At 39.9% G+C, this 13,625-nt stretch overlaps 1 protein-coding gene across 15 annotated transcripts in view; it reads left to right on the top strand.

Annotated features, from left to right (window-relative positions):
* Positions 1-13,625, top strand: part of CHD2 (chromodomain helicase DNA binding protein 2) — a 144,311-nt gene that overhangs the window by 39,730 nt on the left and 90,956 nt on the right. For 12 of the 15 annotated variants that reach the window (XM_054451835.2, XM_054451833.2, XM_054451839.2 and 9 more), the window contains 3 exons: positions 1,279-1,510; positions 4,193-4,279; positions 5,976-6,037. In XM_054451835.2, the coding sequence (XP_054307810.1) occupies positions 1,279-1,510; positions 4,193-4,279; positions 5,976-6,037 (381 nt within the window). Of the gene's footprint in view, positions 1-1,278; positions 1,511-4,192; positions 4,280-5,975; positions 6,038-13,625 lie in introns of those variants that run through there. The other 3 variants (XM_054451840.2, XM_063652993.1, XM_063652991.1) reach the window with 3 other exon arrangements.

The following is a 13,625-nucleotide window of genomic DNA, read 5'->3' on the forward strand; positions in this document are numbered from 1 at the left end:
GCATCAGAGTGCCCTTTTTGTTTACTTGTTTCTGTTAAGTCTACCGCTTCTGGATCTCACTGCAGATTATAAGGCAGGGCCTCTGGATTGAAGTGAATGTGTATCGATTTTTATAAAGCTCCTCAGATGAGCCTAATTTGTTCCTAGTGAGAACCACGATTGGATAATTGCAACCAGTTTGCATTCTTCCTCTTTGGGTAAGATGCTTTGTTTTTTTTGTTTTTGTTTTTGTTTTTTGGAGACAGGATCTCACTGTGACACCCAGGCTGGAGTACAGTGGCAAATCATGGCTCACTGCAGCCTCGACTTCCTAGGCTCAAATGATCCTCCCACCTGAGTTTCCTGAGTAGCTGGGATCACAGGCATGCACCATCATACCCAGCTTAATTTAAACATTTTCTTGAAGAGATGGGTTTTGCATATTGTCCAGGCTGGTCTTGAACTCCTGGGTTCAAGCAGTCTTCCTGCCTAGGCTTCCCAAAGTGTTGGGATTATAGGCTTGAGCCACTGTGTCCAGCTTGTTTGGTTTTTTTTTTGGAGACCGAGTCTCACTCTGTCTCTAGGCTGGGGTGCAGTGGCATGATCTTGGCTCACTACATCCTTTGCCTCCAGGTTCAAGCGATCCTTCTGCCCCAGTCTCCCGAGTAGCTGAGACTGCAGGTGTATGCCACCACAGCCAGCTAATCTTTGTATTTTTAATAGAGACGGGGTTTCACCGTGTGGTCCAGGATGCTCTCGATCTCCTGACCTCATGATCCGCCTGCCTCGGCCTCCCAGAGTGCTGGGATTACAGACATGAGCTACCGCGCATGGCCTGGTTGGTTTGGTTTTGTTCTGTGTTTTGTTTTTTTCTTGTTGAGAGGGGAATGATAGTTAACAAATATGACTTCGTGGATTCATATATATCTGGTTTCAAATCATACTGTCTTAACTAGGTGTGAGAGTTAAATACTTATGAGCCTCAGTTCAGCCTCATTTGAATGAAGGGGACAGTAATATCCATGTTCAGAGTTTCTGTCAAGAGCCTGTCCATAGAAATAACCTGCTCTGTAGCATCATGTAAACATTCAGGAAATGGTAGCTATTGGGGATTTTGAGAATGGTAGCAATAACATTATTTGGAATGTAAAAGCATAAATGTGAATTTGAAGAGTTTGGTCTTATATTACCAAAATTACTATCTGCAAATGTTTCACCATGAGAATTTTTTTTTTTAAGCAGATTCGCGTGTCAGTTCTTAAATATTTTTAAATCTCTCTCTCTCTCTCTCAAAATAAGTCACTCAGCCTCTGAAGAAGCTTCGGGTTCAGACTCAGGCAGTCAGTCGGAAAGTGAGCAGGGAAGTGATCCAGGAAGTGGACATGGCAGCGAGTCGAATAGCAGTTCTGAATCTTCTGAGAGTCAGTCGGAATCTGAGAGTGAATCAGCAGGTTCCAAATCCCAGCCAGTCCTCCCAGAAGCCAAAGAGAAGCCAGCCTCTAAGAAGGAACGGATAGCTGATGTGAAGAAGGTATCTACTTTGCCCTACAGTACAAGTGTGCTGCTAGCCTAGGACAAGCTAGCAGACCTTTGTAGTTTATGAAAACTCATTAGTATATCTTGATAATGAAACCTACAGCCATTTTTCCTAGTAATATACAGTAGTATATCTGAGGATACAAATGAAGACTTTCTGCTCTATTAAGGAAAATAAATTACCTGAACCATCCAGTTATAGGGAGGAAAGACAAATTTTTGTACGCTTGGTTTTTTAACTTTATTTATTTATTTTTGAGACAGAGTCTTGCTCTGTTGCCCAGCCTGGAGTGCAGTGGCGCGATCTTGGCTCACTGCAACCTCCGCCTCCCAGGTTCAAGTGATTCTCCTGCCTCAGCCACCCAAGTAGTTGAGATTACAGGTGTCTGCCACCACACCCAGCTAATTTTTATATTTTTAGCAGAGACTGGGTTTCACCATGTTGGCCTGTCTGGTCTTGAACTTCTGACCTCAGGTGATCCACCTGCCTCGGCCTCCCAAAGTGCTGGGATTATAGACCTGAGCCACCATGCCCAGCCTAAAATATACTTTTAAGGTTAAAGTGAGCAGTTCAGGAAAGTTAATAATGTGTAGTTATAGGTTGGATGGACCTACAAGCCAGTCAGAATGATTGGACTGTGCCTTTGATAATCATTATCCTAAAATGAGAAGTTCTAAGGAAGGCTCTTGGTTTTCTATGTACACATCCTTTTCACATGGTAGCTCCCTGCCCCCCTCCAAAAGCTTATTACTCATGTAAGAGTACTCAGTAGTGAGTAACTCCACACTGTAGATTTTTCATGGAAGAGTTGACTTAGATATCAGCTCTCAAAAGGACAAATAAGAACACAAGATAATTTTAGGATGTAAACATTATAATATATGCTGTAACAAAGTCACAATAGTTGAGCTAGAATGCCTGGCTGATATCTTGAAGTGATAAAACTAGTTGATGTAGTAACACTGAAATTATTTAGCCCCCCTAGTTAATAAGGGCTCCATAAAAACCTGTGTTGAGTAAAAACTTTCATAGCTCTAGCAGAGGGCCAGGTATGGGCATGGATAGACGGGCTAGAGTAAAGCGCACTTTCCCTCCTTCCTTTCTCTGCCAGGTTTTTTCAGAGTGTTTTATGTTTACTGCCTCTTCCTGTATTTCCCACCACTTGGTTATTCCTAACTCCTTCTGTTGGGACCTTTTGTCCTTTAACTCCAAGGTGATGCTAAGGCCGTTACAGAATCTGTGGACTTTGGATTACGTGGTTACGTTGGATTCTAGTTGTAAAATGCCTATCCTGGGCTATCTTTTCTTTTGAAGCCTTGATTTTCTTCAGCTTACTTTATCATTTTTATGTTGTTGTTGTTAATGTCATTGTTGATAATGTCCTTTCTTAGTGACATTTTTGGATCATTTTTCATAAAGATGAGACAGGGTCTTGCTCTGTCACCCAGGCTGGAGTGCAGGGGTGCAATCCCAGCTCACTGCAGCCTTGATCTCCTGGGTTCAAGTGATCCTCCCACCTCAGCCTCCCAAGTAGCTGGGACTACAGGCACGTATTGATACACCTGGCTAATTTTTAAAATTTTTTGTAGAGACAGGATCTCCATACATAGCCCAGGCTGATCTTGAGCTCCTGCACTCAAACCATCCTTCTGCCTAGACCTCCCAGGGTGCTGGGATTACATGCCTGGCCCTACACTTTTAAATACAAACATTTCACAAGTCTCAGCTAGTGGCTTCTTTTGTGCATGTTCTGAGCCTTACTTTTCCAAATATTCTCATGACGTTAGCTGTCACCTGTAATTTGATAACCCATATTTCTCATCTCAGCTTTTACTACTTACTTAATTTCTGTTACATCTTTTCATGTCAGTGTTCCACAATCCATTCAAATTCCTTTTGCTTATGTGTGATTCTGTTAAAAGAATACAGAATATACTTAGTAGTAGTTATCTCTGGGGAAGAAAGTGAAAATGATTTTTCTCCTCAACTAATCTGTCCTTTAAACTTTTTAAATCACTGGTAAGGATTGTTACAGGTCTTAAAGGTTGTTACAGGTCTACAAAAATCAGGTCTTAAAGGCAAAGGGCTAATTACTGCTACAGAATAAAAATAGATGTGTTAGAGAAAGGGTGGCAGTGGTTCTCATTCTGAGAACTTCTAGCTAAATGTTAGCAATGCCTCATCTGCATTTATCTGGGATGTTACATGACCTGAGGAACTTAAAGAAAAATACAAATTCCTGATTCTTATTTAATTAGACTTAATGGGGGCTTTGCCTGTTGTATTTTCAGTTTCACAGGTGGGTTAGTGCAGTCAAGACTGAAACTCAAAGCAGTAGGGAATTTAAAATTTATCAGTAAATACTTTGTCTTTAGTGGAAGCAGCCGCTGTCTTACCTTTTTGTATTATTCAGCTGTATGTTTATATTTTAATGATGGGTAAGCGGTATACCGTATAGATTTATAGCTATTAAGTAATGAAGACATTGGTAAACTAATATTTCCTAGGATGATATGCCTATTTTCAAAAAAATGGTGCTTTATTGTCATAAATAAAACTAGCAAAACAACCCTTTTGATACTTGGTTACTTGAATTCTCTTCAATTGCAATAAATGTTTGATAATAATAATGGGGGTCAAGAAAAAAGATTAATGCGTGGTCTCTTTATTTTACAGATGTGGGAAGAATATCCTGACGTTTATGGGGTCAGGCGGTCAAACCGAAGCAGACAAGAACCATCACGATTTAATATTAAGGAAGAGGTAAGGAAAAAATGTTTTAAGGGTGTGCATTTAAACTCCCTATCTTCATTCTTTCTGACTCTGGTATGTATTACCATTAAAAAGACTGAACTTCAGGCATGGGGGTTAAGTGACTCTAATATGAGCTATCTATGAACAGATACAGTAAGGCAAGAAGTTAATAATCAAATAAAAGAATCTAACCAGAAAGATCATATAATAGTGAATTTTTTAGTAGAGTATTATACAGAACTGACCTCAAAATTGTTTATTTTTTAAGTTGTTTCTCATAGTGAAAATTGATTATATATAGGAAGAAGTTTACTTTTTTAAGCCCCTAACTTCTAAATCTCCTAGATTTTTATTAAATGGGTAACTTGTTTGGTAAACAAACAAAGCAATAGAAATAGTTTTGGATTTATTCCTGAAAGAGGAGGGAGTGCTTAATTAATGTATCTACTTTTATTTAACTCCTTAAATTTGGCTTCCTTGCTCATTTTTAGTGTGAGATAGAATAAAATGAGTTTCAAACATACTTACTCTAATTGTGAGAGATTGAATAGATTGGTGATTTTTTTAAATTGGTATTCTATTCCAGGCTTGGTTGTCTATAGAATCAGACTTCTTTCACCTTTCTCATTTTGTGTGATATTTTTGTGGATTCTTATTCTGAATTAGGTTTATAGACTAGATCCTGAAGAGAGATTCTTTTGTCTCAATGAAATGTCTACTTTCTGCTTTCTTAGGAGGACTTTGCTAGTATTAGCTATATAACGTACTTCTGATGAAAGTTAAATATTGATAGCCACAGGTCAGTGAGTTGGGTGTGGGTTTTTAAATAAATGTACCTTAAAAATCTAATTCACCCAAACGTCTGCATTACATTTGTGATGTTTTATTTTGAGTGACCTCTGAGCTGTTTTGCCTTTGCTTTTGTTTTCCATAGTGTCTCGCACTAGGTTACGGAGCCATGTTTGTTAAAACCAATCACATAGTTGTAGAAATCTTTCCCTCTTTTACCTATTAATTAACACATTCTCTGTAGGGTACAAGATTAACAGCAGTAGGAATAGTTTGCCATTTTCCTTAGTTTTGGAGAGAAAGAATTGAAATGTCTGTGACTAAACTTTCCTTGGCCTAGTGCTGTTAGCAGAGCACTGTTGGCTCATGAGTGAACATACTCTTAAATGAGTCTAAAATGAATACATCAGTAGTTGGTGCCTTTAAGGCACACTGACTAAATGTTGTGGCATTTTTATTTGATATTCTAAATCTGCAGTATCCAGTATGGTCCTCACTACTCACATGTGGCTTTTAAAATTCACATTTAGTTAAAATTAAAAATTCCATTTCTCAGTCACACCAGTCACATTTTAAGTGCTCGGTAGTCACATGTGGCTGATGGGTACTGTATTGGACATTGTAGATACAGGACATTTACATCGTTGCAGAAAGTTATTGGATATTGCTGTTCTGGAAGTCAAGGTGAGATAAATATTTCCTGGCTTTAGAGATAACTCAGTGATAGCAGAGAGATATTAATTTTCAAATCAAAAGAAGAGGGAGCTCCACCAAGCAAGTGCTTAGGTTTCTTTGTGTCTGAAAGCTCATATTGAATAATGGTATATTGAGTAGATTGCTGATCCAGGAGATAGTGTTGTCCCGAAGAACTGTGAATTAAAGTCTGTAATCATTTTTCCCCCCTCACACACTGAAGGCAAGTAGCGGGTCTGAGAGTGGGAGCCCAAAAAGAAGAGGCCAGAGGCAGCTGAAAAAACAGTAAGTCTTTCATGGGGGAAATTATTCAATCTAGTAGTTTCAAACTTGTCAGCATTTCTAGGACTGCCTTCGTTGTGTCTTTAGTCTACTCCAGGTCCCTTAGTCTGCTGCTGTCTCTCTTACTAGCTCGGGTGACTGTCTACCTTGACCTGTTGCAATAGCAGCCAGCAGCATTGGAAACCCAAGATTCTCAGTTTAACACATGGAAGGGGTCCACGTATACTCGGGCTTTTGCTTGGGATAAATCTCAGCTTCTTCCATCGGGTTAACCCAATTAGCCCATTGATTTTTTTCAGAAAAATATGTATAAATAACAAGTACACAGGTATTTGGTATTGTAGTAAGCAAGGAACAAATGTAGATTTGCTATTTTTATGGCAAAATCATATTGGCTGAACATCCATTTTGGTAAGAAATTACATATTGTTGTTTCTGTATAATTTTAATGTTGCAGTTCATAAGCCAGAAAAATTTAATTTGTGGACTTAATGTGAAGTTTCTTTATAACATAGATTTATATGTTCATTTTTTAATTTAAAAAGTTCTATTTATATGATATAATGAAATTATTTGCTTTTTTTTTTGAGAAACAATTTTTAAAGTCATTTTTTGGAGAGGGTGTGAATCCCGTTGACAATCTGAATTCTATAGCCTCTCTCAAAAATGTAGATATTCAAAACTTTGTATACCAGTTCAGGGGTTCTCATGTTAAACAGTTGTCCATGGCTTCTATTAAGAGCTCTAGGTACATACGCTTTGTTGTAAAATATTATTAATCTTTAGTAAGTGGCCTAAGGCAAGTCATTTGAGATTTTAAAACCCATTTCCTCATCTCCAAAAAAAAATAATACCATCTACCCAACAGGATTATTAGAAACTATGCTAAGATTTTGTGACATTAAATAAATGTAGGGTATTACAGAGCCTTACAGAAAAGTCAGGTACTTAATTTTGCCCTGCTAGAGTGCATTCAGTTTCCATTTGTGTTTTGGAGAAATAGTAACTGTAAGCAAACCTGCACTTGGCATCTTAGAAGGCTTTTGTTCTGCCCCAGTCTCGTGGTCTGCTTGGGAGACTATTATCTGCTTTTACTGGTCTAATGGCCTTTTGAGTATCTTTCCTGAAATGTCCATCTTGATTACCCCCTGGGAAATCCGTGCATGTAATCATTACTTCACCATCTGACTGCGGGTTAAATGGTCGGATTCTTGACTTCCTATTTTAATGGGCTTATTTGTGTGTGCAGAAGCCAGCGTTTGTTTCAGTCACTATAATACATTGCACTTACTCTGGTTACTGGCTCATATTCTTGTCAGCCTTTTTTTTTTTTTTTTTTTTTGAGACAGGGTCTCACTCTGTTGCTCAGGCTGGAGTGCAGTGGCTTGATCTCAGCTCACTGCAGCCTTGGCCTGCTGGACTTAATTGACCCACCTAAGCCACTTGAGTAGCTGGGACTACAGGCACGTGCTATCATGCCCAGCTAAGTTTTTAAAAATTTACTGTAGAGATGGGGTCTCACTATGTTCTCAGGCTGGTTTCAAACTCCTGAGCTCAAGCAGTCCTCCAGCCTCGGTTTCCTAGGATTACAGGTGTCAGCCACTGTGCCCCGCCACTTATCAGTCTTAAGAATTCCCCAAAGTTGGCAACCTTCATTAGCATATATGGACCTTTTTTTTTTTTTTTTTTTTTTTTTTTTTTTAGTTTTTCTTTTTTCTTTTTTTTTCTTTTTTTTTTTTATTATTATTATTATTATTATTATTATACTTTAGGCTCTACGGATATATGGACCTTTCTTTTCCTGAGTAGAACCTCTTAGTTCCTTGCAGAGTAGGATCTGTCTTCTTTCTCATATTGCTTCCCTACCCTAGGGCTGTTCCATGGGAACTGCCTTGGGCTGAGATAGTTCCCCTCATGTTCGTGTGTTTGGGCACTGGGCTAGCCTTCCTTTCTGCTATTCTCTGGCCAGCTGGTGAGTATTGTGGATTTACAGAGAGCTCTTCTCCTGAGTCACCAGTTGAGATTCCTGAAAGATTAATTAGAGGAGGTCTTGTAGCTGCTGACACTCAAGTTGCAAGGCACAGCACTTTAGGAGCCTTTTGTGATCCAAGCTGAGCAAGTGTAACATAACCTAATGTGTGGGCACATGCATTTCAGAATTGAGAGAGACTCACTCAGAGAGGGAAAGGTTTGAAATATTGGCACAAAGAAATGCTTTTCTGAAACCCTGCAGATTTTATTCACACATTTTAGAGTTTTTAAAAAGGGACAGTTTTGTAAAATTGGTTTAAAAAAATTAATTCCAAACTTTAGGAAAGTTACAAGAATAAAAATGCAGTACAAAGGACACCTTATATACTTTACCCAAATTACCATTTTTGCTCCATTTGCTTTATTATTGTGGGTGCTATTTATTTAAAGAGAGAGGATTGCTCTGTCACCTAGGCTAGAGTGCAGTGGTGCAGCCTTGGCTGTCTGCAGCCTCAATCTCCTGAGCTCAAGTGATCCTCCCACCTCAGCCTCCCAAGTAGCTGGGACGACAGGCATGCACCACCATGCCTGATTTTGTATTTTTGTAGACATAGAGGTCTCACTATGTTGCCCTGGTTGTTCTCAAACTCCTGGCCTCAAGTTATCCTCTCACCTTGCTCTCCCAAAGTGTTGGGATTAGCATACGTGAGCCACTGCACCCAGCCTGTGTATATTTATATATATACAAACATAATGTTTTTTATGAACTATTTGAGACTAAAATTCATAAAATTTTACCTTTTACCCCTTTACCTTAAATATGTAAGGTATATTTCTTAAAAATAAGGATATTCTCTTTTATAAGCACAGTACAGTACAGTTTCAACTTAGATTTAAAACATTGCTGATGTACTTTTTTTTTTTTTGAGACGCAGTCTGGCTCTGTCGCCAGGCTGGTGTACAGTGGCGCGATCTCAGCTCACTGCAACCTCCGCCTCCGGGGTTCACGCAATTCTCCTGCCTTAGCCTCCCGAGTAGCTGGGACTACAGGCATGCGCCACCATGTCCAGCTAATTTTTTGTATTTTTAATAGAGACAGGGTTTCACCATGTTGGCCAGGATGGTCTCAATCTCTTGACTTCGTGATCAGCCTGTCTTGGCTTCCCAGAGTGCTGGGATTGCAGGCTTGAGCCACCGCACCCGGCTGCTGATGTACTTTTGTCTGATTCATATTTCAGTTTTGTCACTTAACCCAATAAAGTCTTTCATAATATTTTTCCATCTCTACTACAGCATCTAGTTTAGGGTCAGTTACATGCAATTAGTTGCATGTCTTTTTTTTTTTTTTTAATTATACTTTAAGTTCTAGGGTACATGTGCACAATGTGCAGGTTTGTTACATATGTATACATCTGTCATGTTGGTGTGCTGCACCCGTTAACTCGTTATTTACATTAGGTATATCTCCTAATGCTGAGCCTTCCCGCTCCCTCCACTCCATGACAGGCCACGGTGTGTGATGTTGCCCACCCTGTGTTCAAGTGTTCTCATGGTTCAATTCCCACCTGTGAATGAGAACATGCGGTGTTTGGTTTTTTGTCCTTGCGATAGTTTGCTCAGAATGATGGTTTCCAGCTTCATCCATGTCCTTACAAAGGACATGTCTGATTTCTTTAATTGGGAGCACTTTCACAGCCTTCTTTTGCTTTTAGGACATTGATGTTTTTGAAGAATGCAGTCTTGCAAGGGACTGTGTTCTTTGGAGAATTATAAAGAGACCAATTACCCCGTCACGATTTGTATTAGGTTTTTATTTTTTGGGACGGACTCTCGCTGTGTCGCCCAGGCTGGAGTGCAATGGCGCAATCTCAGCTCACTGCAACCTCCACCTCCTGGACTCAAGTGATTCTCCTGCCTCAGCCTCCTGAATAGCTGGGATTACAGGCGTGTGCCACTGTGCCCAGCTGATTTTTGTATTTTTAGTAGAGAAGGGGTTTCACCATGTTGCCCAGGCTGGTCTTGAACTCCTGACCTCAGGTGATCCACCCGCCTCAGCCTCCCTAAGTGCTGGGCTTACAAGATGAGCCACTGCGCCTGGCCCTTTTTTTTTTTTTTAAATTAAAGAGACAGGGTCTTACTCTATTGGTGCAGATGTGTGGCCATAGCTCACTGCAACCTTGAACTCCTGGGCTTAAGTGATCCTCTTGCTTCAGTCTCCCCAGTAGCTGGGACTATAGGCACGTACAACCACATCCAGCTATATTCATATTTTTAAAGCTTGGAAGAAGTTATACAACACAATGGACCTGCACAATATTTAAAGTATTTTTTAAATTAGTTAGCATCATTTATTTGAGAGATAGTGCATAACAGTCTGTGTTTTTAGCTTCTTTTGAGAAAATTTGGTAATGCTGGCTCATGTAACAGTGACGGACCAGGAGTTCTCCATTTTGCCCTGTTTGCAGTTCTCATCTGGCCCCTGTGTTTGAGATTGTAATTTCTGACTTAGAGTCATACAAACAAACAAAACATTGAATTTTATTTAACCAACTCAGATGCTGTTTTGATTAAACTCTTTTTTTTCATGCATTACCTCTTAATGTTATCCAAATTGTGCAACGTTGTATAAGATTTTTGTTGACTTCTGGTCCTGGTGGTTTTGTTTTGTTTTTGTTTTTGAGACAGCGTTTTATTCTTACCAGGTGGGAGTGCAGTGCAGTAGCACATTCACAGCTCACTGCAGCTTTGACCTCCTGGGCTCAAGTGAGTCTCCCACCTTAGCCTCCTGAGTAGTTGGGACTGCAGGCGCGCGCCAGCACACCAGGCTAATTTCTTAATTTTTTTGTAAAGACTGGGTCTCACTCTGATGCCCAGGCTGGTCTTGAACTCCTTGGTTCAAGCCGTCCTCCCACCATGGCCTCCCAAAGTGTTGGGATTACAGGCATGAGCCACTGTGCCCGGCCCTTTTCCAGTGTTTTGAATTGGAGATTGTCACATACCTGTAACACAGTGGAGGGGAATCCCTATTAGCCTCAGATTTCCCTTGATCATTGGAATTTTTTATCAAAGGTATCCTTTCTTGGGGAAATCTACTGAAGATTGAAGAAACAAAAGTAGCTACTTCTCTCTTCCAGATGTCTTCTAAGTGGAGGAAAAAGTTTTCTTTTTTACAGACAGTTAATAGCAAGCCTTACCAACTCTTGGTCAAAGTTCTGGCTCATTATATTTAAAAGTAGCTGTTGTTCATTTCCTACTTTACAGTTGATTAGATTTGATTTGTCTGTCTTAGGATTTGTGTCTAGCCAACCACCTTTTCCCAATAAAGGAAGAAAACTATACACATTTAAGTTGCATTTTGACTTTTTCCATGTCTATTTACATTGCCTTGGGGCCTCTTGGCTAAATCTTGGTATTTTTCTCCCTAGTTCTCAAAATTTTGGGAAAAATTTAGTTGAATTTTGTGTTTTTACGGTATCTAGGGGACTCTGTTAATGGCCTCTAAAGCTGGATATTATAAGTTTCCTTTGATACACATTTTTTGCTCACGATCTCATATCTTAAACTATTCTTTATTGTAGCCTGACTTACAATGTATGGCTTAGTGGTGGAGTCTTGATAAGATTTGCATTTTATAAGAGGCCAGTAATGTAGGAGAGGACAGCAGTTTCACATGTGGGAGAGCCTTATACATCTGTAGGGTTGGAAAGTAATTTCTTTGTAATGGCTCAGTCACTTTTTTCACTTCACCCATTCTTCATGTGACTTAGTATTGCTGGTCCTTACTATCTTTTTTCTTGTTCTTGAAAATTAAAAGAAAACGTGAAAGAATCCAACCAATTTCAAATCTACATACACACACACTTAGACCTTTTAGACCTTGAGTTTTTCAAATACTCCCAGGATGTGCAAGCCTGGCTTTAATGTTTCCTGATTCTTTGGTCCTCATTGAGTTACGATTGAGAGTAGCAGGGCTGAGGGTTGGTGATATGGCCAAGCAATTCATTTCCTCACTGCACTTCAGTTTCCTTCTCTGGGAGGAGAGCTTTGGACTAGTTGATTTTTTAAGTTTTTTTTTTTTTTTTTTTTTTTGGATTCTTTTTTTTTTTTTTGAGACGGAGTCTCGCTTTGTCACCAGGCTGGAGTGCAGTGGCCTGATCTTGGCTCACTGTAAGCTTCACCTCCCGGGTTCACGCCATTCTCCTGCCTCAGCCTCCTGAGTAGCTGGGACTACAGGCGCCTGCCACCATGCCTGGCTAATTTTTTTGTATTTTTAGTAGAGATGGGGTTTCACCGTGTTAGCCAGGATGGTCTCAATCTACTGACCTCGTGATCCGTCTGCCTCGGCCTCCCAAAGTGCTGGGATTACAGGCGTGAGCCACCATGCCCGGCCTTTTTTGTATTCTTATATTGGGAGATTCTCAGTCCTCCTGGTTGTTCATAAGTCTGTAAATCTGTAATCTAACTGGAAAACTCTAGCCTCAACACATCCATTCTCTGTGTTTGCTGTCTCCTGTACTTGTAGAAGTGGACCTCATTGGTGGCCCTGGTTTAGGTTCTCAATTCCTGGGGGAGATATGGTAATTAGAATTTATTGGTGACTGTGGATCTTTCTTATCTGAAGGACTAGCTGTTCATATTCCTTCAAGCATGCTTCTACTTCTCTCCAGTTTGACTGTGTAAGCCCCCTCTGAGGGGTAAACTGTTGTGGACTTGGTCTAAGGGAGACTGTCAACGTCTTCCTTCCTTCCTTCCTGGTGATCACCTTATATTCCTTGGATTCTTGGCAAACGTTTATTGTACTATGCTCCGGGGAAGCAGAATTAGACCAGTGTCCAGAGTGTATATATGAAGGTCTTTGTTTTAAAGAGACTGAAGGATATTAGGCAATACTAACAGGCCTTTCTGTCTTACCAGAAGCACCCCTACCCATCTGACTGATAGACTAATTGTGCATTCTTTAATTGATTTTTTTTTAACCTAATAAAGAAACATCTCCATTTGCCTGACTTTGGCTAAACTCTCGCACAAAGACGAACAAGAAGTCTTGGTGTACGAGGAGCCATCTACTGGGGAAATGCATATGAAAACATGCAGTGCTAGTAGAAGTTGAGTAATATTCATAAAAGTGCTCCACTGACCGTCCATGGAAGGCCTGAATTGTTGTTTTTTCCCCCTAAGGTCTCTACCAATTCAGGTATAGGGTGACTGTTGTAGCTTTTAGGAAGGTTCTCAATCTGCAGATCAGCCACCTCCTTTCAATAAGCTTTCACTATTACTTGACCTGTTCTCCCATGGAAAATGTTGATTTGACATTTGTCTTGTTGTAGCTGTTGTCATTAGTATGACCTCGTTCCCTATAAAGTGACCCATAGGCAAATTGGTAATTGTTTTATTTCCAGAGAAGCCCCAGGCACTTGCCTGTCAGTTTTTTCCTAGGTATTTCATGCCTAGCAGCTATTACATGTTTCTTCCCTCTTTTCTGTAGGTGAGAAATGAGTGAGGTCCCTGCAATATCTTGTTTTATTTTCAAGTAAACTAAAACTGTTTGGGGTAGTAGGACACCTGTAGGTTATGGCTCTTTCAAGCCTTCTAAGAACTCAAGGAGCAAAGGAACATCTAC

This window comes from Pongo pygmaeus, chromosome 16 (genome assembly GCF_028885625.2).
Source record: "Pongo pygmaeus isolate AG05252 chromosome 16, NHGRI_mPonPyg2-v2.0_pri, whole genome shotgun sequence".
In the NCBI taxonomy this organism is placed as follows: domain Eukaryota; kingdom Metazoa; phylum Chordata; class Mammalia; order Primates; family Hominidae; genus Pongo; species Pongo pygmaeus.